General features: G+C 41.5%; 1 protein-coding gene across 1 annotated transcript in view; it reads left to right on the top strand.

Moving 5' to 3' along the window:
* The first annotated feature begins 12896 nt into the window (after positions 1-12896).
* LOC139203621 (neurocan core protein-like) overlaps positions 12897-25598 on the top strand; it is a 40108-nt gene continuing 27406 nt past the window's right edge. The window contains exons 1-6 of the mRNA XM_070833442.1: positions 12897-12960; positions 14993-15376; positions 16504-16678; positions 16832-16959; positions 19115-19408; positions 22340-23590. Coding sequence (XP_070689543.1) covers positions 12897-12960; positions 14993-15376; positions 16504-16678; positions 16832-16959; positions 19115-19408; positions 22340-23590 — 2296 coding nt within the window. The remainder of the gene's footprint in view (positions 12961-14992; positions 15377-16503; positions 16679-16831; positions 16960-19114; positions 19409-22339; positions 23591-25598) is intronic.

Raw genomic sequence — 25598 nt, 5'->3', positions numbered from 1 at the left:
GATTGCAGGTTAGTCAGATAACCAGTGCATCCAGTGCTTCACCATATTTGGTATCATAGTTGTTCTTGCCACTGCCCTCCCCAGATCACGTACATTTTTTAGCTCATGAAGCTGTTTTGTGGTCTCGCCTCAGATACAGTGGCAGAACAATGATAAAACTTATCATTGTAGGAGTTCAGATGGGAGAACATAAGAGAAAACATATATATTGCAGATTTTTGGGGTAGCTCATATTAAGATACAAGCCATACAATCTTTCCAGTCTTCTTTCACTTCAATGATAAGCTGTTCCATGTCACTCCAAACCAAAGTTTAACAATCCAAGAAAATCATTTCAAGCTTAGTTTTATGGCCCTGTGAAACAGTTTTCCCTTCTCCCTCAAATTTCATTCATGACTTTTTTTTCAGCTCTTGCAGACATACTTTTGAAAAAACACCACAGTAACAGATGTGGGGCGCTCTACTGAGTTTCTGCGTCCCATTCTTTCCAGTCTTCCTATTAAAGAATGCTGAATCATCAATTTGTCGTCATCATCGGTGGTACAGAAAAAACCACATGTACACACTTCCCAGCATCCAACAGTGTCAACTCTGGGCCCTGCGTGTTTTACAGTATTGATTGCATTACTCACGGGGGACATACAGTACTCTTCCTCTGACCACAGCACCGGCCTTAGATGTGGAGCTGGTCTCCAGATGCTAAAGAAAAGTTGCAGTTAATACTAAAGGGTTACATGCAAGTGACACATTTTAGGTTTTTAAAAATGCAAGTCTCAAAAAACAGCCAACACACACAATGTTTTTTCATATTTAGTCTAAGGCACTGTTCTTAAACTCTTCTGATTTCTCCCGGGATCATGAGGAGGATTAACAATACATTTCTATGCGTGTGAACATGACTTTATAAAAATGGACTCACTGGTGGGTCTGACAGAGTTTTAGAGATTCATCAGCTTCTGTTAGTGTTTGGGCTTTCAGAGGTGTCTCCTGAACATCCGGCTCAAACATACAATGTTGTGAGGTCTTTCCACATTCAACAGCTGCGTGTTTTCTTGTACCATACTGAGTCACTGCAAGAGAATGACCAGAGGTTCTTGGACTGCTGCCTTTCAGGACTACAAATGAGCCTAGACAAACATTGCATCTTGTCTGCATGCTACTGCTGCAAAAGAAGCGTCCGAGCAATGTTTGGTCGCACGTATGCGCTACAGTCAGGAAATGCACAAATAAGTAACTTCAATAAAACGGATTCAATTCATTTAGTCCACTCTTTCATCCCTCTCTAGGCATCAAACGTCATTAATCTAGTAAAAAACGATACAGATCGCAGTAGCCTGCAACATAGTTGTAATAGAGCACGTCAGATCACACGGAAACAGAATAATAAGACAATAGGGGCTGCAGTTCTGTATTGAGAGAAGAAAATAATCTTAATTCTAAATCAATCTTTAATGTCAAATTATTGATTTTAGTATGAAGTCGTGTAATAAGTGGGATGATGTACAGCGAGTGCCAGGTGCCTGTTTCTTGGTGATGCCTATGATTTTTCCCACTTCACTGATTTGTCCTTGCAGCCTGGCTTGCTCCTGTTTACACGTGTTAGAATAACTTTAAGATCTCCAGTTTCTGTGGTTGTATTAGGATAGTAATACCAACCTTCAGTTGTCATCATACTGTCAGTCATTTACTGTGTGGTACGTTTGGTAAGCTGATCGCTCTTCCTACATTTGTTGTAATAACACTTGTTTTAAATCTCAAAAAACCTTATAACTTCCTCCCGCAGCTTGCATTTGGGTGTTGGCTGGCAAATGAACAAAACTGACAATTACTGCAATGTGTAGTGTCGCTCGGGACAACCAAGCAATGACAGCAATAGTGTTTGAGCTCCAATGAAAACATGCACTTCTTCTCTCATTTGCATTCTGTCAGATTTCATTTGTTGCACACATCTTTTTTTCTCTCTCTAACAACATGAAATTCCTGTGCACAATACATGGTAATATAATTCAGCCTGGTGTTAATATCAATATAGTGAACTGTATTTCCCAAAGTACATCTCCATATTGAGGGATAAAGTATTAGATTTAAAATGTGATTTTTGTTTTATTAGTACATATTGTATATTACCTCTAACTTTTTCTCTTTCTACTCTCTACTCCCTTCTGTCTTCACCCCTCTTTGTCCTTGTCTTGTCTCCACCCTCCTCCTCACTGAATCGATGGCATTCTGGACTCATCATGAACACGATTAAAGCCTTAAGTCGAAGGCTTTTATGATGAACAGATTCTCTTGATCCCTATCCAGGTATGTGGCAAGCTACTCTCCGCTAGTCGACCCTCACCTCGATACACACAACCAAAACAGTGATAACCAGGCAACAGTGTCCTCGAGGTGTCCCCAGATTTGATGCCAGATTTCGTCCCAGATTGTGAAAGCAATTTTCAGAAAGCCAGTGCATGTTACTGCCATCTGGTTTGCTTTAACTTTGACAATTACCTGCCACGACTCTTATGAGAGACTTGCTGCTTGTCCCTCGTCTTCAATAAATCAAAAGACGAACAAGTAATGACGCTTTCTTTTCCGAAACACCCAAAACGACAGCGTGGTCCATTCGGCGCTGCCTTCAACACGTCGGCCAAATACGTTGGTGGTGATGTGATAACAGGCGCTTAACGCCCTCCAGTGCTTCCCCATCAACTGATGGGGTTGCTGCTAATGACTTGGAGAACATGGCAGAGAATCTGGACCAGGAGTGTGGAAGCAATTTTTCAAGAGTTTGCCCTGAGCTTGAAGTCGGCTGCCAAGCCCTTCAGCCTTGGCTCTGTGTGAGACTGAAGACAGAGTAACAACTACTGAGGGACAACAGGCTACACCCAGAAATCAGGGTGTCACCACCAAGGAACCGAAAGCTGCTTTGTTGCTCCTTATTCATCATGTCTCGCTGATGTTTTCCTCCCTCTTTTAATTATGAAAATAAACTGTATGCCATCTCTTTCATTTCCACTTGCTAAACCAGCATTTTGCGAACAATAATTTGACCTCCCCCTTTTTTTCTCAATTTCATCTGCCCTTTTATTCTGTGGATGCTCTGTGGCCCTGGCTACCTGAGGGGTGTTTTTGCAGAGGGTTAATAGGGTTATGTTGTCTCTCACCGTCTTCACCTCCTCACCTCTTCCTTTGCCTCTGCTACCAGCTTTAGGTCCCGAGGTCATCACAGTGTGTCTTCACACTGACAGTAATGAACCTGTGGAGACCTACTCAGGGTCCTTATCTGACCATTCTACCTTTGACTTCTGGACCTTCCTGCTGTCTTTTATGACTCTGATGATACCTACATGTCTGCTGACGACCACGGGTGTCCGCCAGGATAATCCCACAAGAGGTGCTTGCTGGTTTAGTAATCCCCACAGGAATGTCACACTCTCTCCTCTATACAGCCCATCCACAAGGCATGTTACAAAGGGAAGTCCAGATCAGTTACTAGGATAATGTACAGATGAGTGCATGACAAAGAAATGTGCAGGATGCGACAACGTGTGAAAGATCGGACAGCACTGAATGTTTCGGTCAGTTACGATTGCATGCTTGGTTACAAATGCAGAATATTCTAAAATGTGCCTGTTTGTGTTGTTGACTCATGTTCAATAGAACCAGCATCGTTATCTTATTTTATAAATGTTTCCATTTTCCACCAGTCGATTCAAATTTCTTATTTGAGTTTAAAAATAACAAATGATTCTTGGAAGTGTGCTAAAAATACGTTAAGGAGAAAGCAATGTTTTGATATATAACCATTGTAAATGTTAAATGTGTTAAAAGTTAAATATTTGTTGTGGAATGTCTCACAAAAGGTTTGTTCATTTTAATCGGACTTGCTTTGCAATATTCTTTGCTTTTTCAGCATTTTCTAGATGTGTTTGATGAATAAGTTGAAAACCATGACGTGTCATTCATTTTATAGACTTATTATTAAGAAAGTATTTCATTCTAAACATGTCCATTTGCTGACTTTACAAGGAAGTAAAAATAAGTGCCATTGAAATCAAAAAGCCTTAATTATCTTGGTACTTAGTACATGGTGGCCTGTGTTGACACATTTGTACAATTTAAAAAATATGTAATAGAAACTGTATACCACCTGGCAGAGCAAATAATGTGATCAGACAGAAACATTTGCATATTGAAAACAGCCAAAACCATGTGACAGGCGATCGGACAGCACAAGTTCCAGTCGTGTCAGAGCTTTAAAATAAAGGGTCAGATGAATTTCCAGGATGAACTTTATGTTGGCTTAAGTTTAAATGTTGGTAAATATTTAACGTTTTCATTATTGTCTCTTGCACTTAACAGTCTTAAGCTCTTACATATGGGTGAATCCCAGTTAATCTACTGATTTTCTACACACTGGATAGCATTTGTGAGCTCAGAACCACACAAGGCCAGTGTAGATCAATGGGCCGTACTGCAGCTTATGCACCCGAAAGGGTTAACGGCGGTTGTGAGGGAGCGATGATGGCCATGCCAGGCTGAAATTAAACGTTCAGTCTCTCGCTTATCATCGTCATTCACTTACTGCGTGCACCTGTAGGATTCCCATCACCCATGGGAATGACAGGAGTCTTCCTGCTTTGCCGCCGCAGAGCTGCACTGAGACAGAGTGGTTTTTGTCTGCTCTCCGCCTCGCGCTGTAATGTCTGAGACAGCTTGGCCTCACACAAGCAACGTTTGAAAACTGAAGATGACAGCTTGTTTAGGAATATATCACCAAATAGTCTGTTATGAGTAACACTTTAATCACCATTCAGACATATTTGATCGATTACCTCCACTCTCCAGCCCCCTTTCTGTGTGAATCAACCACATTTTGGGATTCAGTACAATTGCATTTGAGCAATAAACTAAATTTTAACCACAACTTCATGTGTTGATTTTTTATTTATTTTTTCTTCTCCTCAAGAAGTTTAATCAGTTTTACTGGGCCAGTGGTGTCAGACCACATTACCTGTTACTGCTTTTGCTCACAGTGGGCAGTGCTGCTGCTTCTGCTGGGGGCGGCACACATATGGAAGTAAAGCAGTGTGCAGGCTGTTTAAGACTGACAAAATATATTTCAGGGCAGCACAAAACCAGCAGTGAGCCTTCCTGCTGGACCACTTTGAATTGAACGTGCAAGCTTGTGCAAACTGTATGTGTGAGGCCATCGGAGCAGGTCTACATACATCGAATACAGCGGTTAATGCCCACAGAGATATCATTGCTACGTATTTACTGTAAAAGCAACATAAATTGCAGCCATATTCTGTTGCAAGTAAAACATCTCTTGCTGTTTTATTCAGTGGCTGAAACAGAACAGAAATCTCCACTCCACACTTAGAGCTGACATGTCTTTTAGTCACGGAGTCTGTTCTCCACTGATCTACATGTTTAGCCAGTGGCAAAAAGTATCTGCTTTGTTTCAAACCAGTCATTAAAACAGCCTTTTGATCATTACAAATAACGAGTGGCTTCTCTTTGAGATGCTGGTGTGAACTGATTGGTCTCATTATTTGCATTAAACCAAATGTTCTGCAGGTTTTAAGAGGATGGTAGTTGAACATTAAGTGTGTGATAATGACAACCTGCTGCAGTGTGCTCGAGGCGGACTTTCTCTTTTTTCACAATGTGAAGCAGTTTGCAACTTTTGTCGAGAAGGATTCTGCAAAAATACACGCGTATATTACTCACACTCAGATAAAACTATTCAACTAAGACTTAACGTTAATTTCATGGCCATTTAATTATAAGAAAACTCACATTTTTGCTTATTAAAAAGTGTTGGCTTGCGTCACCATCACATTTTTTCATGTTTTATCATTTCTACATAGAAATGTACAGTAATGTACTGTAACCACTAGGCAATTCTAAATGAAGTGCATGCCACCCAAGCATTTTAATGGATGACCAAGTAGGGGTTTTATTGCAGTTTTACCAAAACATCCTTTAAAATGGTAATTGGAACCAAAGAAACCAAAATGACTTTCTACACTCGACTTGATTTTCTCTCATGGCCGGGGATGCATTATGTTATTATCTCGACTTCCTCTTGGTCTGAGACCAAAGGATCGGTGAGCTGTCCACATTGCCTTCTCTCGTGTAGGTCTAATTGCTGACTGACTTAATAACTGACAGTCTCACACACCCTTTTTTTTTTTTCTTTCTGTGGTTGAAGTACAGTGAGAAGCACGACTCCTCTGAGACTTTGAATTTTCACAGTCTGCTCAAGTGTCATAGATCACACATTTCTAAATACATTGGTGCTAAGTTGTCAAATATGACACTCACCCAAATTTAATTTGAAATGGTGTAATCCTCATTCCCCAGAGGTCATGTATAGGCCGATTACAGCAGAAGGGATGAGGTTAGAGACTTAAATTGGTCCCACAATGCTGCATTACGTTAACTGTAATTGGCAAAGATCTGTGACGTGGGAATGGCCTGTTTCTGGTTATCAAGCCATTTTCTTTGTCCCACCCCCCACCCCCCTTTCCCCCCTCACTCACTTCCTCTGTCTTTGTTCCTTCGCCATCCTTTCGGATTAAAGTGGTTTGCTTGAAGGTGGCAGATGCAGTGATTCATAAACTTCCAGTCTGCGGAGCCTCTCAAAACAATCGCCTTTTGAACTTAATCCTTTCACAAGGGCTTTGACTGTGATTTTTGGCTTGGATGGCAGATTCACAATCTGATGATCTGATGAATCTTAGTGATTCACCCTCGCCACGGCATGCGTCACATCTCAGGTGATGATTTACGTAGTATCACATTTTACTCTGCGCTTACCTGTGCGTATTGAATTGACTCCAAGAGAGAGAGGGTGACACTCCAACCTGCTGTCTCTTTAGTGTAGAGTAGGAGAGACATCCCTTTGAGGAAATGCACTCTTAATCTAGTGTTGGAGTTTAAAGGTAGAGCAGGTCTACGGTTCTCACTAGAGGCACCAATTAGCGGACAGTGGTACAAACCTACGCATCTCCGTAACACCCCCCAGACCGACTGACAGCCCACCAGCTGTCACCAACACGACCGACTCCTGCCTGTTGATTGACACCTGGTGCCTACCTGATTGACACCTGGTACGGAGGACTCCAGACAGTTGTGCCACTTGTGCAGTCGTCCTCACAATGGCAGTGCGCAGCTTTTTCCCTTTTTTCTCCTCTTTCCTTTTTTCCTTTCAATTATTTTTATGTTGTTCGGAAGTCGTAGAAATGAGTGGGTGTGTCCGGCTGGGAAGAAGGGTGGCATTCTGCTTGCTGTCTGGTTGTGTTTCTAGTAACTCACAGCTCATAGTTCTCTGTGAGATTGCCAAATTAGAAATATTTAATCTGAAACATGTTGGTCTCGGCTAGCAAATGTGACTGTGCAGATGTGTCCAACATTTCCCTGTGTGTCCAATGTCCAATGTGAAATACGGAAACATTTTATTAACAACATATTTTTTAAGGTTTCATGGACCACCAGGATGGTGATAGCCTGTATTAGAACCTGATCAATATATTAACATGGCAACGATTTGTCACAGATATTGATCTCTATGTTGGTACATGTTTGAATAGAAATTACAGAAGAGGAAGCTTTTATGGTGCATTTTTTTATTTTTTATTTTGAGCCCCTTTTTTCCTAACAGAAGTTCAAAATTTGATTAATGTTTGTTGTATTTGTGTTTTATCTCATGTTTATTGGTTTACTGTGAAAAATGTGCATTCATCTTAATGCCAATGTCATGCTTATTACTACAATTTTATGTTAAACTGTAAAACAACCTTTGTCACTATTCTTTGATAACAAAATGTTATCAAAAAAAGGCTCAGTGCCAATAATGTATATAATTGATATTGGATGATATATATTGTTATCTGTGTGTTTTTTTTCCCCCCACTACCAATATCAGTGTTGACCTCAAAAATCCTATACCAGCCAGACTCATGTGTGTATGTACAAATACTTTTTTTCTTTTCTTTCAAGTTTCCTTCTGAATACTTTTTCCCCAAGACAATATCACTAAGCACGGTTTTAATAAAACAAGCAAAACATACATTGACTTGATTTTTTTCCTGATGAAACATGATTAAAATCAGTTCCTGTGCTGTCGCTTACCTCTCTTTCTTGGCCTCGCGCTAAAGCTGAAGGGATCAGCCTCGGTGGTCTGGGCCTCCACACTTGGCTCCAAAGGATCAAGGCTCACATCTGTCCAGAGGCAACTTCATTTTCCCACATATTCTGCTCTAAACAGGGGGTTCACTCACAAAACACACGCCACAAGCTTGTTTCCTTGGACCTTGGGAAATCACAGCAAGCTGTTTTTTTTTTTTTTTTCCTCTACGTGTGTCACAGGTTTGGCTTTTGTATGACACTTGAATTGCACAGCTTGTTTCACACCGTTACTTATTGAATTGTTTTTCTACTAGCAATACCCAGAAGAGTAATTTTGTAATCTTGATGTGTACTCGTTGGATATTTTCGTTTGGTTTATTTATACAGGAGCAAACATACTGTCAGATATATCAGGTGACTGCAGTGATTCCAGATTTTCTCTGCTCTTCTTCTGCTTGTAGATGCTGGTTAATTTCCTTTTACAAAGCTCCAAAATCACCCTGATCTGGTGGGGAAACTGCGTGCTGCATGTAGTCAGTTAAAACATATTAAAATCAGAGCAGCTTTAGCCTTGAAAATAGTGAGTTTTGGTAGGACAGATCCCTTGGGGTGGGAGAAATTTAATGCCCCTTTGATGCTGTCTGAGGTGGCATGGGGCCGGAGGTAGACCACCTTTATAGGTCATGTGATATGTGGGTCATCTTGAGGCCCGCACAGCGGATCACCAGGATCAAACACTCTTTGATTGGTTCTTTGACTCATTGATTTATGGGTCCTGAAAGGCAACAGGACTTCCATGGTTACACATACAGTAGAGATGTTTTACACGGCAGTAAGTGACTTGCAACTTTTAACTTAACGATGACTCGGCTAAGAAGACAGCACAGTAAAATGATTAAATGATTCCCGTAACTCTAAAACTGACTAGTTGTTAATTATGACGGGGTCAGGTGGCAAATTCCACCCAGAATCAGGTCAGTTTGAGCTCTTTGTCAAGTTGTTTAGTTAAACCATTTTAATCTGTTTCCTGCATCTTTGACATCAGAATGCAATCTGTCTTTGTCAGAGTCTATTATTGATTGCTCGCGATAGACGTGCATTTGTTTCCTCTGTATGATCACTGTGCAAACATGACTCAAACTGCTAATTTTCAAGTGTCATTCTCTAATTTTGTCTAATTTGAACAGTCAAATCGACACTTGATGTCTCAGTAAGTGGCAGGTTGTACATGCGTGATGCAGGACATTAGTTAAAATTGACAACCTGGTAACTCACCTTCTCTTTCCATCTCACCCAGCGCTTCCCTCACTTCCTCTCTTTCTCAGAGTCCGTCTGCCCAGACCAGTCCGGCCTTGCAGAGGAAAGATGCACTGTGGGTAACTGGAGCTGAGCCCTGAGATGATTACAATGCATGCAGGTATGAAAAAGGCACCTACGACTTTTTTTTACAAGGGCCCTCGGGCTTCGAGGGCAATCTTCTCCGCCAGAGGCTTATCACCTCTGCTCCCCCTCTCAGCTGGTGTGAGCGTCTTCACAAGGCAACGCCATGACTTTTAACAATTAGTCTGCCCCACTAGAGCCAGCAACCAGACCTGCTCGTCAGTTTTAATTCACATCAAGAGGCCCGTATATCATTCAGAGGCTGTCATTAAGAAAACTGTAAACATGATATTGTGTAACCCGCTGAAGTCTTTCATGGTGTTCGAGTGTTAAAATGGAAAAGGCTCCTGTGTCGAGTATGTTGGAGGAAACATATTTTTTTTTCTGTCACTCTTAAAAACAAGAAGAACTTAACAAATCGAGTAATTAATGTTCACCCTAATAAGCGCTGTTTGCTATGCAGTCTTGCTGTACAATTGATCCCAGCACACTAAGGAGAGAACAGTGGAACAGGTTTTTTTTTTTTTAAATAACACAATATATAAAACCACTCTGGTTTTACAACAGATAGTATGTTGTTGTTTTTTTCTCTGAGTCAAAATACGCTTTATGTTCAATCTAATAATCTGTATCACATATATTCAAATGATTTGCTCTTCTGTAAAGTAAAACAGACTCATGTCACCCGACACTGTTGGGAGTTATAATCACTGCCAGAAAGAAGATTACCAACCCCACCACACAAGCGCAGCACACCCAGCTGAGCCCTCCTACCTATCTAACAGTAGCCAATCATGGTGATTATTAGACAGGAGCTGATAAACTGTGGTCCAGCCTCTCCCCCGTGTGGAAAATCTAAGCACAAAGGGTTCCAGGTAACCACTGTTTGCTGACTTCTCAGCATCAGTCAGTCATGTTAACCCATTTCCACTGGAGATAATCCATGTATTGGCATTTTGTTCTAAACACAAACTTCATAATGTAAACACACAACCACTAACCGGTTAAAATGTGTATCTAAGACTTATCTAAAACAACTTATTATTATAGGAAACTGTATTGATATGTGAATATATGCATGCATACATATATCTAGCAACTCCAAACTGTCTAAAGTGGCTCAGTGGGGAGAACTCCCTTGCAATATTGACAGAAATGTGTTGCTGGAACAAACAGTAGGTTGTGACTCAAATTCAACCAGAGACATGTCTGCACCACCCCGTTTCCATTGCGCACCCTTGGACGTGACTGGTGTGCTCCACACAGAGCATCAGTGTGAGAATAGTTGATTATATCCGTCACTTATACAACAAACCATATAAACATGACACACCTATAATAAAAGTCTGCATTTGGTATAATGTATCCCTCAGTTTATTTCTCATTACGTTCATGCTTACTGTGGAAGCATCAGATTTGGCTGTCTGAGGTGAAGATGCGCTCACTCTAAAATGATAGATGTGTTACCTGCAAGAATGATCTGAGTGATTCAGGAGCAGTCTGATTGGATGAGAATGTACCTCTGAGGCACGGGGCCAAATTAAGTATCCTCTTCCTCCTCCTCCTTCTCCTCCTCCTCCTCCCAAAGGTGTCTCATTCACTTTTCAGATGGGCACTCTGCCCCTCCTCTCTCACACTGACGAAATAACAGTGTGCGTTAGGCAAAATTGAACTTGTTGCTTGCCAGCACTTCACGGCTTCGTCTCTTGGTTCAGAACCAGGATCATCCCGGATTGGGACCCTGCAACTCTGGAGCATCAAGGTTAAGAGAAAAGCGCACCGCGGGGATAAGTGCTGTTGCGCCGATTTGGAGTGGAGATATTTGGGCACCTTTTACGCACGCATGTTACGCACGGGAACTAACTGGATTTAAGGACATATATCGATATTAGTACATTTTATGGAATAAACCATCTTTAAACGTAAGTATTTTTCTGTTGTTTGTTTGAACTCAACAGTAAATTAAGAAAACTGCTCTAAACGAGGCTGTTAATGCAATTGTTGGTATTTCATTTTGTGATTATATCGAGCAAACGCATGACAAATAAAACAAATCAGTCTATTTAAGTTAACTTCTCAGCATTTACTAGATACGAACGCACTCAGTGATCCAGTGTTGTCCTCAGATAACCTACACGGTTGCGTCCCGCTACCAAGTCAGACAAGTCAATTTCCAATTTCCAAGACTTTTTGTTTTAATTCACACATTACAGTTTGAAATTCGAATAATCAATACCATGTTAATCATTCAGGACTTCTGCCGAGCATCCACAAGCAACAGGTGTTTCTTTGAAGGAAAAAAAAAAAAAGAAAAAGTTACAGAAACCAAAAATCAAAGTTTGAATCAATAATTTATAGCTCCCAGTAGCAGATAATCTTGTTTCATAGCAGGGAGCATCTCCGAGCTGCACATAAAGGACCACTGACTCCAGAAATCTGCAACCAATTATACGCCTGTGTGATGCTTAAACGCTGATCTTTCTTTGAATGACTTTTTTTTCTCGATTTCCTCGAAACCCTTCTGCGACTGCCTGTAGTTTCTGCACACCATTATTCAAATATCTTTTAAATTGATTTTAAAAACAAATGGGCAGTGAGAGATATCGGACATTATTAGTCCGGACTTCTTTCTTTTATTGACTCATTTCATTTAGTTTCCTTTAGGGTGGGTCCGTGAACTCGTGGTAACTTGTGGGAGTGCTGGCATTAAGTCACAATCATTCGCACCCTGTAATAATTTCAGATGATGATCTTTTGTCATTGCCAATTGCTATTATATAGTGAGTGTCTTGTTGTTTTTTTAAATAGAGAACAGCTTACAGCTCCAACTGTTACCCACCGCTTGTGTTTATACAGTGGGGTGATCTGAGGGCGCAGGGCTCCCTGCTCACGTCCGCCTGTCTTTACAAACTGCAGGAAGCATTACCCGTCAGCTCCGCCACCCACAAACTCCCTGAAAACGTGAGCCTGGACGATGTAATGGCATTTGTTTGCCTCCAAATCATAAATCTGTTAGGGAACAAATGAAAATATTCTGTGAGGTAACTGTGATGTCCCTTGTGTCCAACATATTTTAAACCAATCCATTAATAGGAAAACGCTTTATTAAAGTTTATTTCTATTGGTTCTATTGGTAACTGTTGATTACGCGCTCATGGCTGACTATTAATTTGTTTAAAAAGATTCTATGCCGCATTAAAGTCTGGATATTTGATATTTTCTTGCAATGTTTAGATGAGGAATATAAGTTTACACCATTTAATTTTTCTGAAACCAGCAGACTGAACAAACATATGCCTGTGGATGCACCAGAAAAAGCTAAAAGAAATAGCATAAAAAAGACCTTGTATGAGCTGTTTTCTAATGCCCCTTTTTTATTTTTCCAACAGATGACACTAAATATAAAGCACATCCTGTGGTTATGTTGTCTCTGTGAAGCTGCAACTGCAACAGGTAAGCTTTGAATAAGTAAATGCATCTCTCTCTACCTCTATTTTTCTTAGTCACTCCTCTCTCCCTCCCTCCTTCTCCCCATCAACCCCCCCTCTCTTTTCTTTTCTTTATCTTTCTCTGTCCCCCCCCCGCTTCTCTTCCTCTGCCCACCTCTCTGTATGTCAGAAAACTCAAAAGTAGTTTGACATGGTCACATTCAGATGGTGTCCATACTCTACAGCTCATCTTCGCAGCATTAAGGCTTCACTGTGTTCTTAAAGTGGCAGACTGTGATAAACCCCCTCCAGTGTTCTTCCTGTGAGACCCGCTAGACTTTACTCAGCAGCGGAGGTGACAGAGTTGGTCACTGAGGTCTGCATCCCAGGCCCCGTCGGCCCCCCTGGCTCTCCTGGCCCCCAGTCACTGGCCTTGTCTCTGGCTATGGAAGGACACCTTTCAATTAGACTGGAAATAACAGCTGGCTTCACCCCTCAGGTCCCCTGTTAAAACACACACACTCATGCCTCTGGGGCAGTCCCACCACTGTTTTCAGAGCTTTCCCCACATTGTTCCCTGTGATTCCCCCCCCCCCCCCCCCCCCCCCCCCCTCCTCCAAAAAAAGGTAAATCTTCTTCCCCTTCACAGAGCTAAGTGTGATTCAGCCTGTTGCCATTCATTTGTGTCTGGCATCCTGTCTGAGCTTTGCCTCATCACATATAAGTAGAATGAGACTGAGGTACAGTCAACAGCTTAAACTGTGGACAGACCTCAGGGTGATTTCGGGAGTAGGGGGAGTAGGGGGGCGGGGGGGCTGGTTTAGCAATGAGGAAATTCTTTACTCTTGCAACAGAATATTCAAGACGTATGATTAAATTAAATATCCTTGTCCTGTGTGTCCTGCAGTTTCCAGCTGAGAATAGAGTAGTAGGCCATGAAAGTACATGATATTGTCTTGAATGCAGCATGACGATGACATATTTCCCTTCTTTTTTGTGTGGGTCTATCTGTCATCATCAGTTATTTGTTATGTAGGTGAAGGATTGATGAAATGAGGAGGAAAACTGAAATGTACAGAACTCAGCAATGAATGATGCAAAAGTGATGCAACCATGACTCCACTGTTTAGCCAATTATCTTTCACTTCATACAAACTTGCTATATATGCTATATATGCTATATATATATATATATATATATATATATATATATACATACATATATACACACACACTACAGTCAGTGTTAAATGCGTTCCCACACCCATCATTTAAAGGATGATGTTGGACTTTCCGAGAGCCATTTTCAGGCCATGATGAATGTTTTTTTTCATTAGGCGGGGTGTAGTTGTCACACCCCATCAATGCAAATGAGTCGGGCAGTTTATAGTGCCTACTGTAGTGGAAAATCGCTATTTGAAATAAAATCAAGCTCGGTACAATGTCAAACAAACTGAACTCTTTATTATCTTGCGCAAGAGAGTCAAGTCATCCACACCACAGGAGAGTGAAGGAGTTGACTGGCAAAAGAGATATCAGACAGAATATTATAGGCAATTGGGCGTATCATAAGCACAAATGGTTTTCTTCCTTATAAGGTAAGAATCTAAGTAAAACATAGCATTATAAATCACAGACACAAAGAGCGACAATAGCCAAGGTAACTCCCTAATTTCTGGTCATCCTCCCCAACGCTAAAATCAAGGTGGTTTCCTGTTTTCTGATCAAATGCCCTCAAACTCAACTCCAGATGTTTTCCTGTTTTCGCCATGTCCTTTTCTTAGGATCAGTTGCAGGGCAGATATATACATTTGGCATGTTTCAGTGTTGTTACACTTGTGCTTTCAAAGGTCATCAACAACTAATTGTCATTTCAGTATTTTTCCATCACACTACTTGCATCTGTTAGAGTGAGTAAGGAGAAGGGACATGTATTTATATGGAAGAACGACACGAAGGATACAAAGTGCTACAAACAATAGATAAAATACATAGTAGTGCAGACATAAGCAGGAATTTAAAAAATGCATTTACCCCTCTTGCTTTTTGCCTTTCAGCCTCCAGCTCATTATCAATCATCAGACCAGTCACTGGGTCCCTGTCTGGGAAGGTAAATCTTCCCTGCTTCTTCTCCACCATCCCAACATCAGCACCAGTCGTCAGTCCCAATGGAACAGCCATTTATAGCAGAGATTACCTGCGGATCAAATGGACCAAAATAGAGGGAGAGGTAGAATCCACAGTGCTGGTGGCGCAAAATGGGGTCATCAAAATCGGCTCCAGCTACAGGAGCCGTGTATCAGTGCCCAGTCACCCTGAAGATGTAGGCGACGCCTCACTGACAATGGTCAAGTTGCGTGCCAGTGACGCGGGCACTTATCGCTGCGAGGTCATGTACGGCATTGAGGACACCCAGGATACAGTTAACCTCGATGTCAACGGTAAGAGAGTCATGACATCTTTCCCACGTCATACTGGAATCAGACAAAAGACTAAAATTGCTTCCTCAAGATACTCTCTGAATGTAGAGGGGGGTTTCTGCGAGGACTTAATAATAGTGAAATGCAGTACAAGTGGTGATAGAAATGTAAACTGTATGAAAGAGCTGTGGGCGCCCTACTGCTTACTTTGATAGCAGCAGCTACCCAGTAGTTATGTAGAGTAACCACAGTTTTCAGTTGTTCTTATTTTAGAGGCGATGCGCGCTTAAAAAGAGTCAGATGAGACTTTGGGTCCCTGTCCATACCAAGTACTGCGATGTTTTAATTCTAGTGTTCATCCATGTAACCCAATCAGCCATCAGAGCCCAAATATGGATGCCATTCCACAAGAACAAAAGCTATGTTATAACCTCATCCATCCCTGTCATCTTGGGTGCCACTTTGTCAGTAGGGATTTTTCTCTTGGTGGGGCACTCAGTGGGTGTTACCAAGTCTTTTCCTTTACTGTCTCTGAGAAATAACAGTATTCCCTAATATCGCTCATCACATGTTTTAAATCATGTATATGATAATGCAACATTACTGCAGTACCTCCAAACCAAAAGTTACAGTCTCCTTGGGGGGGATTGCCCATCCTTACCTAGCATCATTATAAGCATACTACATCACATGAGAGGTATTCTGGGAGATATAACTCATGTTTGGGGGATCTAGAAAACATGGGAGGAGGGGATGCTGGGATAGTTTTGGTTTTCACGGGTTTACAGTCTGCACGACCTCTTTTCCAACAATCTGAAATGTTAATTAGGACCATCAATCATATCCTCTGCGTCTGCTCGCTGTCCACAAATATGGGGATTTCAGGGCCGTGGCATCATCTGCATTTATCTTGTTCATTTGTGGTGAACTGAAGAGTATTTCACTTACCCTTTTGGTTTATTGCAAAGTTCTTCCTTTCCAAAGAGGCTGAGAGACTCAATTATTTCACTCATGGTGTGTGCTTTATAAGACATTTGCCGTAATTTATAGCAATGAAATTATGCAGATGAGTTTCTGATCATTATTTTTATGTTTTTATACAAAACGTCATTATATTACAATTTTGGATGTTTTTTTTTTTTTGCCAGGTGTTGTGTTTCACTACCGAGCAAGCACCAACCGGTATACTTTGGATTACCCGAAAGCCGTCCAGACCTGCCAGAATATTGGAGCAACCATTGCTACATTTGAGCAGCTGAAATCAGCCTATGAGGATGGCTTTGATCAGTGTGATGCTGGCTGGATTGCTGACCAGACAGTGAGGTTAGCTGCACTTATTATCATTATCTGCCATAAAGTCATGCCTTTGAAACAGAACTGCCATTCAATTTAAGTGTATTCTGATGTGATATAAATTGCTTTTGTGCAAAGGTGACCCAGTGGTTCTAAATGTTTTTTGTTCCTCTGTCCTTACAGATACCCAATTACAAAGCCAAGGAATGGCTGCTATGGCAACCTACAGAATAAACCTGGTATTAGGTCATATGGGATCAAGAAACCCACGGACACCTATGATGTATACTGTTACGTAGACAAACTTGATGGTAAGTTAGCCACAAACTTAGGCTTGTCTAATGTAAAGTAATGAGGTGTCATTTAGAGGCTGACACAACCTCTGGCTGAATGATCAAACCTCAAAATTATTACAGTGCCAAAGCAAATTTCTTTTACAGCCTATAAAACCACTGCAGAAATACACTGAATTCTTTTGTTTGAATGCTGCGTTGGTGACAAAGTTTCTTTCATATATTTCGTTGCACCAAACAGTTTCACGTATTGTAGAAAGGGACTTGGCGTTAGAGAGAAGATCCTAATAATTTCTTTCTAAAGCAGGAATCCAAATTCGTTCTCCACCATAGTGGTTTTCAAAAATGTGATAATAGGGGTTTTATGGGAACTCTTCACTTCTCTTATGGGAAGTCTTCACTTCACGGCCAACAGTCTTCTTCTGTCTGTTCATCATCCAGCTTGTTGATGGACTCAACTCCGACACATCTAAACTCCATTGGTACTGTGCAGCGCTGCTACAGTACATAACACATGTTTAAATTATTTTGGCACTAGTTACAAATCAGTTAGTTGTGAATATGAAGATATCAGTCACTACTGGGATGTTATCAGCAGATGAAGACAGTGGTGTCAGCCAGGGGACATCACCCCGCCCCACAGCCACCACAGACATGCACATACATATATCTTCACTTAGCTCTTCAATCCCTCTCTAGTCTATGCATGCATCTTTGAACCCACTGTATTCTGGGCCAGTTGTACATGACGGGTAGCTGTTTTCTTATCAAACTGTGTTTAACGCACATACATCAAAACACTCCACTTAAGAGTGAGTTAATAACTTGTTTAATCATTATTTTGTGTAAGTGAAGCTAGAAGTACATAAATAATTGACTTTATTACATTTTTATGTTTAAAGTAGAGAGTGACCCAATACATGGGAGAAAGTGAAATGACATGCTACAAAGGTCTTCCTCTGGAACTGCACTGGGGACATTGTGGTAACATCCGCATGTGTCTTAGACTGATGGCACGCCACAACAACCTAGTCTAATAGTATTATGATATTAATTAATATCATTACACTTTTCTGTCCTTGCTCACACATGTTGGCTTTGAAGTGGAATCTAAATAGATAATGCTTTGAATAAACTTAAACAATTTATCTCGCAGCATTAAGATGCACACTTATGTAGTCTAGAAGGGTCTGGGATATAGATGAAAAATTAGCTGTTACCAATATTAAATGTGCACTTATCAATAAGTTACTGGTAGTCATTGATATATTGCGAAGGGTATGAAATGTCCAGTAAAGAGATTGTGTAAAATAGTGAAGTTTGGTCATTGAAAGTGACTGTGGAGGATTTTATGCCTCTTGTCAGCTTCTAAGAGGGAAGCCCTTTGTGGGTGGAAAGCATCTCCTAATCTCAGTGCCACTGTAAATCAATGGGACGCAACCAGTATGGAGTATCTGAAACGTTACGCCCAAGACTGAACTGAAAACAAGTAGTCAGTCAGTCATCCTCACATGTGATGTTGTTTGGTTTCAATTAAGATCTTACCTTTCTGTAGTCTTTCATCTATATTGTCCTGTAGGCAAAGACAAATGTTCATAGTGCAATGACCTTTCGGGAGGTGAGATGCTTACACGAACAGCATGAAGGAAGGAGACATGGAAGGTGTGATCTAGTTCACTCACCCCGAGGGGAAAGTTTATGTCCTACAGTACTGACTCATTCATTGACAGGCCAGGCACATTGCCTGCATTGCTATCCCACCTCAGATTAATATAATGAATGAACTACTGTTGTCCTAAATATGATTGGTGGGAGATATTTTGGGTCTGTGCCCTGCACAGCTGTGACTTTTGTCAGCTGTTTTTGGGCTAAGTCTCCACTGAAAGGTCAAAATGATCTAAAAATCTGCAGCTTGAGTGTACTCCAAATTATTGGCCTTTTAGCTCTGTTTTCAGTTCATATAATTAAAATTGAAATATTACTGTCCATCTGTTAATCATACAGTACTGATGCATGCCAAAGTTTGTGGAATTGGTTTAACAGTGAAGAGTGAACCCTCTGCATTTCTGCTCAGAGGAATCAGATTTTGTTGCCATGATCACTGATGTTTTGTTGCCGTGCTGCCTTCGAGCTAGCCCTTTTTGTTAAGTCTTTCATTTATTCTGGATTGCAGGTGAAGTGTACTATGCTCCTGTGAACCATAAGATGACTCTTGAGGAGGCCAGAGAAGAGTGCAAGAAGAGGAACGCTGTCCTGGCAACCCCTGGCCAGCTGCACGCTGCCTGGCGACAAGGTCTGGACAAGTGTGACTATGGCTGGCTCTCCGATGGCAGTGCACGGCATCCTGTTGCAGTACCCAAAATGCAATGTGGGGGAGGCCTGCTCGGTGTCAGGACCATGTACCGCTACAGAAACCAGACCGGCTTCCCAGAACCAACTAAGAAGCTTGGAGCTTACTGTTTTCATGGTAAATTCACTCACACTCACTTGCTGTTTGTATTTTTTAAGCTTATTTACAGTTTGTCATGGAACAAAGTGTTACCTGCATGTAGTGGGTCATATGGTGTGTGTTTATACTTTGGGTTAGACAAGGGCAGACATTGATTGAAAGCACAGGCCCTTCCCTGTCAAACCCAGGCCTGAACTGTGAGGAGCTATGATCTCATCTCCTATTTGCCTCTGCTCCCCACCCTTAGATTTTTCACCACCGTACGTATTCTGACATTTGAACCAGACCAGCATTTGAAACTGTTTACGACCTGTCTCATCTTCTGTCCTTTGTTCTGCTCACTTTGTGTCTGTTTTTCGCTTTCTGATTGTATATATTTTTTGATGACGACAACAACATGAGCAAAGAGGACAAATGATTTCCTCAAGAGCATTTGCGTGCCGTGTACCGACTAGTCATACAGATTGCAGTGTCCCGTTGACATCACTGTCTCACATTTTAGTTTCCCACCCATTTCTGTGGCAACAGAATTAGTCAAGAGGAAAGTAAGATTATAGTGATGAACTCTACTTACTTTAAAAGCAATGGACATGTCAGCTGTTATTCTAATGGGGAGATTAATAACCAATAGATTGCTTGAGACTTTGTGAACAGTCAGCATTTGTCTGTTTTTTTAATTTATTTATTTTCTTATTACTTTTTTATTACTTCCAGCTGGGTCAATCAAGGCCTCTTAAGCTTTATCCTTATTCAACCTCACTGCTGATGCGAAACTAACTAAAACAGTTTCTGGACTTGAGTGTTATTTAAGATATTCAACTTTAGCGTTTTAGGTAATATTATCACCTTTATGAAAGTGGAAAATAATTACTATTCCAGTCAAAACAGATTCAAAATAAATCTAAGTAGCCAAGCTGTAGGCGATCTAGAAATTTAATTAGTTGTGACATCTGTAAACCTTTTTCTCTTTCTGTGGACTTGCTTGTAGGGCACATGTTGGTATTAAAGGAAACTAATCTTTAACCATGGTGATAACCGATGATGGGAAAAGTAGGAGGATACAGCTAGGGAACCCTATAAATAGTGACACTTCATGGTTGACTGGAAGTTAGCAGAGCTAGGCTAATCCCTCAAAATGTGAGTGTTCTTAACTAATCAACATCCCTCAGGGCAAAACCACTGACAGATGATAGTTGCCATTTAGAGAAGCAGCAAAAGTAACTAATACCAAACCTGTCAGCCCTTTTAGTCTTACTATCTAACTCTCTTTTCGCCTTTCTCGTCTCATTTCCGTTGTCAGAGTTTGTCCTCTGTCATTCTCACTTGTACTTATCAGAGCAGACGTTTGGATAATGGACAAAGCTACTGCTGGACTTCTAAATTCAGTCATCCTCGGTGACCCCTGACCTGCCCTTTCCATCTTTACAAATGAGAGGTTGGACAGATAAGCTGGTCCCCGCCTGGCCATTTACTGCCCCTGAGCTATGCTAACTCTCGCGGTGATAAGTCCCCATGGAGTTCAGAGGGCACACAAACAGGCCACCCTCACCTCCTGCTCTGCGTACTCCGCGTCAGCTTTCTCAACCCTGTTGTATTTACGCCGCGTCTAAGTGCCTTTCAAGTACCCTTGTTTAGTGGGACTCGCTCCATCATTTCCTGCTTTCCCTCTTCCAATAATATCTCAAAACGAAATATTATGTAAACCTGCGTCACTTGGACTACATGGAAAGACAGGGAGAAAGGCGTTTGGTGCAGAGGGAAAAGGGGGATAATTGGTGTCTGATTGCTTTCTGGATTGACCTGAAGAAAATAAAGGCCTCCGTTACAGCCTAAACGTTATTGGTTAAATAATGCACTACTCCTGAGAGCAGTCCTTATTTTTCCTGTGAGGGGAAAAACATGTCTCACACCTTACATCAGAGATAGTTTCATGAAGAAAGAGGCCTAATACGTAATGGTCAACAGCTGGCTTTACACAATCTGTCTGCGCCAGCGAGGAAAGCTTTCTGAAACTGTGAGACTGTTTTTTATGGGTGTGAGTAAATGAGAGAGCATGAGAGGACAGAGGGGCACGGGGGCACGAGAAACATAAAGGAGGTAAAGGGATTTACTCATTAATAGAGCCTTAAGAGTGAGTAGAGAAGTTATTAGTGAGGACTCCATCGAGACCATCACTCAGAGATAAAAGATTAAATCAGGGACTGCTGCTCAATGACAGGACAGCACTGTTAGAGGAAAGACTGTAAAAAAGGGTACAAGAAAGGACACACATAGCCAGAGCACTGCTGCTTAGTTCCTTTGTTACAGTCACGTGAATCCTTCCAGGCAGATCAGGAAAATGTTTAGAGAAACATTCAAAGTGCACTTTGAATGTTTCTCAAAGGAAATAGTCCACGTTGACAATTACCTCATCTGACATGAGCTGAAGCCAAACGATCCAAAGTCATCAGGTACAAGAGACAGACTATTACATGGAAAATCTGCATGATAATATTGGCTTCTCGTTACCTTGAGATAATGACTTGCCAACAATTGTAGTACAGATATAAACTTTGTTCCGTAACATTGCATTCATCCCACTGTTTCATTTCAGAACATTTGCGTTAATTGGTGTTTGTAGTGCAGGTTATAAATAACATCCAGTCTAGTCTTTCACATGAAGCTTTCTTGGAAACTTTTAACTGGTCACTTGACTGTTAAGTATCCCACTGTTAACGCAGCTGTGGCATATTGCTCTGTGACTGCTATTTGACACATAAGGCTTATCTCGCAAAGTGCCTAATTCATGTATTTACAAGGTACAAGAACAAATTATATTTTACAATAATTTCCTCTGTTGCACATCATAAATATGTAACATTTGATTCATAATGAATATATTAAAGGAGTAACAGACAAATGTTTATAGCTTTTGCTATTTTAATTTATGTTCTTATGTGTGTTTCTTAGGAAAGAGAGAGGTGACCAACCAGACGTCCTTTGTGGATGTGTCTGTGGTGGAAATCACCAGCACCACTATCAGCTCCACAGCCTCCATCCCTTTGCTGGAGAGTAGCACCACTACTCTAACCCCAACATCTGAAACTGCACCAGAGGAAGAAGAGTCTCCAGACTCTTCAGTTCCTACAAGTCCTCCATCCATGTTCTCTACCAGTATGGCTCCACCTCGCTCCACGCCAGCAGGCCAAGAGGAAGAGTTAATCATCACAGTTGCACCCACCATCAAAGAGGAACACGAGGACACTGATGATGTAACAACCACACCAGACTTTAATGTTGAAGACTTTATGAGTGAAAATGTAACCGATGTGAAAATTGTTCCCCACCGTGGTGACACATTCATAGAACCTCAAACCACAACAGAAAGCACTGATACCTCAGAGTCGGTGTCCAAGCCTAGCGAGGAGCCAGAAGATAGCTTAGTAATTGAGATCAACACAATCCAACCAGATGTTGCCATACCAGATGCCTCTCTCAACACCGAGCCAATGTTTGCTGAGGGGAAGACTGAGGAAACTATTCTGGATTCTGGGATCACCACAGCGATTGATCCAACAGAATCAACTGAACTGACGAGTGAGGAAGTGTCCTCAGAATCAACACCCTCATTCACTGGGCTTCATTCAACAACACCATTCCCAGACTATGATGAGATCGCAACTGATGTACATGTAGAGGGACTGCCGCCTTCTCAGCCATCCCAGCAGGACCTGTCATTCAGCCCGTCAGACAACACCGGTCTTATTGCTGGACAAACAGTCTCCCCAGCCATTATGTCTCACACCCAGCCCGGCAGTGAGGTGGCATTCACCACCACGGGAACACCAGAGACTACCAGCACTGTAACACAAATCAAGCTTCAAACGCAGGATGTAGAGGCACCACCTGTTGTCCACAAGGAAGAGACCACATCTGCAGCTGTTACAGCCACCACCGTCCTGATTGACAGCGGAACCTCAGCCGAAGATGTGACATCGTCAGCGAGTGTAGACATCTTTGATGAGTCCACAAATCAGTTTCCAGAGCACAGCGGTGACGCCCTGACAGAGGACGGCACAGCAACAGAGATTGGCACAGAGTTCTTTACGTCTTCTCCCATGGCCTCAGCTGTGGCTGACAGGACCACCACTCCAGGTACAGTGGTCACTGATGAACACTCCGTCCAAGTGACCACAGTCATACAGACGCAGAATGTGTCAGGTAAGACAACAAACCATACCTTAAACATTCAAAGATTTATTTGACATCTTTAAGCGTAATGCAAATTTGGTTGTGCATAGGGGAAATGCCATTACCTGATCTTTATTTGGCCACAATAATGAAAAGAAGGGAGTTGGTGGGTGCTGTGCTGTCCAGGGTGCTGAATTGATGAGAGTTTGATTCTCTGCTGATATGGTTGTAGTAAATTGGGGTCATATAAACACAGAGTAGGCACAGTAGGCAAATCAGATAAAAAAATTATGATGTTCCCAAAGCATTTAAGTCATAATTACATTTCGATAACTTGCTCTCCTAATTCATGTACAATGTAGTGGTAGTTTTAATGTAATATACAAGCAGTTGCCGTCATGTTTGCATGGCGAGTCAATTTTAAGTTTTTCTACAATGAACCAAGTTGAAGTGTTTTGTTTCCTGGTTCCCTCAGGCTCTGGTTTGTGTTTGAACTGCTGCTGAAAGACTGCGTAGCCTCAGGGCCCACTCAGTCAGTCCAGCTGAGCAGATGTCCTGATAATGATTTTGACATAGACAAGAGAGAGAAGGTGGGAAAGAGAGAGGGAGAGAAAGCGAAAAAAAAAAAAAGACATGATTTACTAAGATTGTTATAACCTTTGCACAAACACATAATATCATTTATCCTTTCAAATATGAGATAGCTAGCTTAGGTAGCCCTTCATCTGTGATTAATACTGTAGATCAACACAGCTAAAAGTTTCATTTAATTAAAAGTTTATGCATTCTCAAACCTTGAGAGTGACTTATTCTAGATTATTGAAATTTAGTTAGGGCAAAATGAAACTTTGTAATAAAATATCTAAGCTATGACTTTCAGGTCAGCAGTGCATGATCTCAATTTCAAACAGCAGCTGTATCATTTGTTACTCCTTTAATTTGCTCTCCATCTGAGCGGCAAACATTACCATGGTGACTCATTCCTAGTCTCTGAGGAGCAGCTCATGTTGGAGGAAAGGGATCTGGTGCATTGGAGAGGATACAAGGGAATTAATTGGTCATTTGGCAGTTTATTTTAATTTGGTCTGACTCGCTGGTAGGTGCTAAACCTGCCTGAGAGCAGCAATCTGTACTCCAAATTATACACGTTCATACTGGTGACGTGTCCATCAGAATGCTATGCAGTGTGGTCACTTTAGTTGCCAAGAGCATGAGTATGTTTGTGTGCACGTGTGCAGCACTGTGTTTCAAAGAAGCATATATGCACAATCTGCATGTCTTTATGCCGTGTGTATATTTGTACTGCAAATCACTATGCATTTGCAGTATTTCTCTCTTTGCATGTACCAGCTTATGGACAGCCAGCCTGGCAGTGACAGAGTTGTGTTGGCAGTCTACCTGCGTAAGCACAGATGCCTCTCTTCAGAAAAGACTGGACACCTCCATAAGAGGTGATGTCATTGCTAGCAAAGTCTCCCCTCTCTGTGAGGACAGCTGGAGGCTGCCTGACCAACGCGAGTGATTATAGTTACTTTCACTGTTACATCATGTGATGTGTCTCAGCTGAGACACTCAAGGTCTCTTTCTGCCCTCCCAGTTTGTGTGGGAACAGCGTGTGGAAAATATTGTGGCACAGGGAGAAGTTTGTTGTCTGGCTGCATGGTAACAAGTTGCACAATAACGTCAGGATGTTAAAAAAAACAATCCATGTCTTTTTGATTAATTGAAGACTATTAAATTGGCTGTTTACAAAGTGCTTATATGACATATTATGAAATTGTTACTCTGAGGCAACTGTCACAATCTGACTGATTTCAGTGTGGAGGATTTCAGCTGTATCTGACTGCACTCGTGTGAATCAGATGTCAAACTGAAACATGACATTTGATAACTCCCTGACCTAGACTGTTTTATCAAGGGAGTGGAGGAGGAGTTGAAGACTATGTTTATTATTCAGACTATGGACCGGCATTACAGTGACAAAAACAAAGTTGATTTCTAGCTGGATAGCAAAGCTAGACAACGTAACCAACGTTAT

The sequence above is a fragment of the Pempheris klunzingeri genome, chromosome 7, assembly GCF_042242105.1.
Source record: "Pempheris klunzingeri isolate RE-2024b chromosome 7, fPemKlu1.hap1, whole genome shotgun sequence".
NCBI classification, from domain to species: domain Eukaryota; kingdom Metazoa; phylum Chordata; class Actinopteri; order Acropomatiformes; family Pempheridae; genus Pempheris; species Pempheris klunzingeri.
Note: the sequence above shows the minus strand (reverse complement) of the source record. Positions and strands in the feature narration are given on the sequence as shown.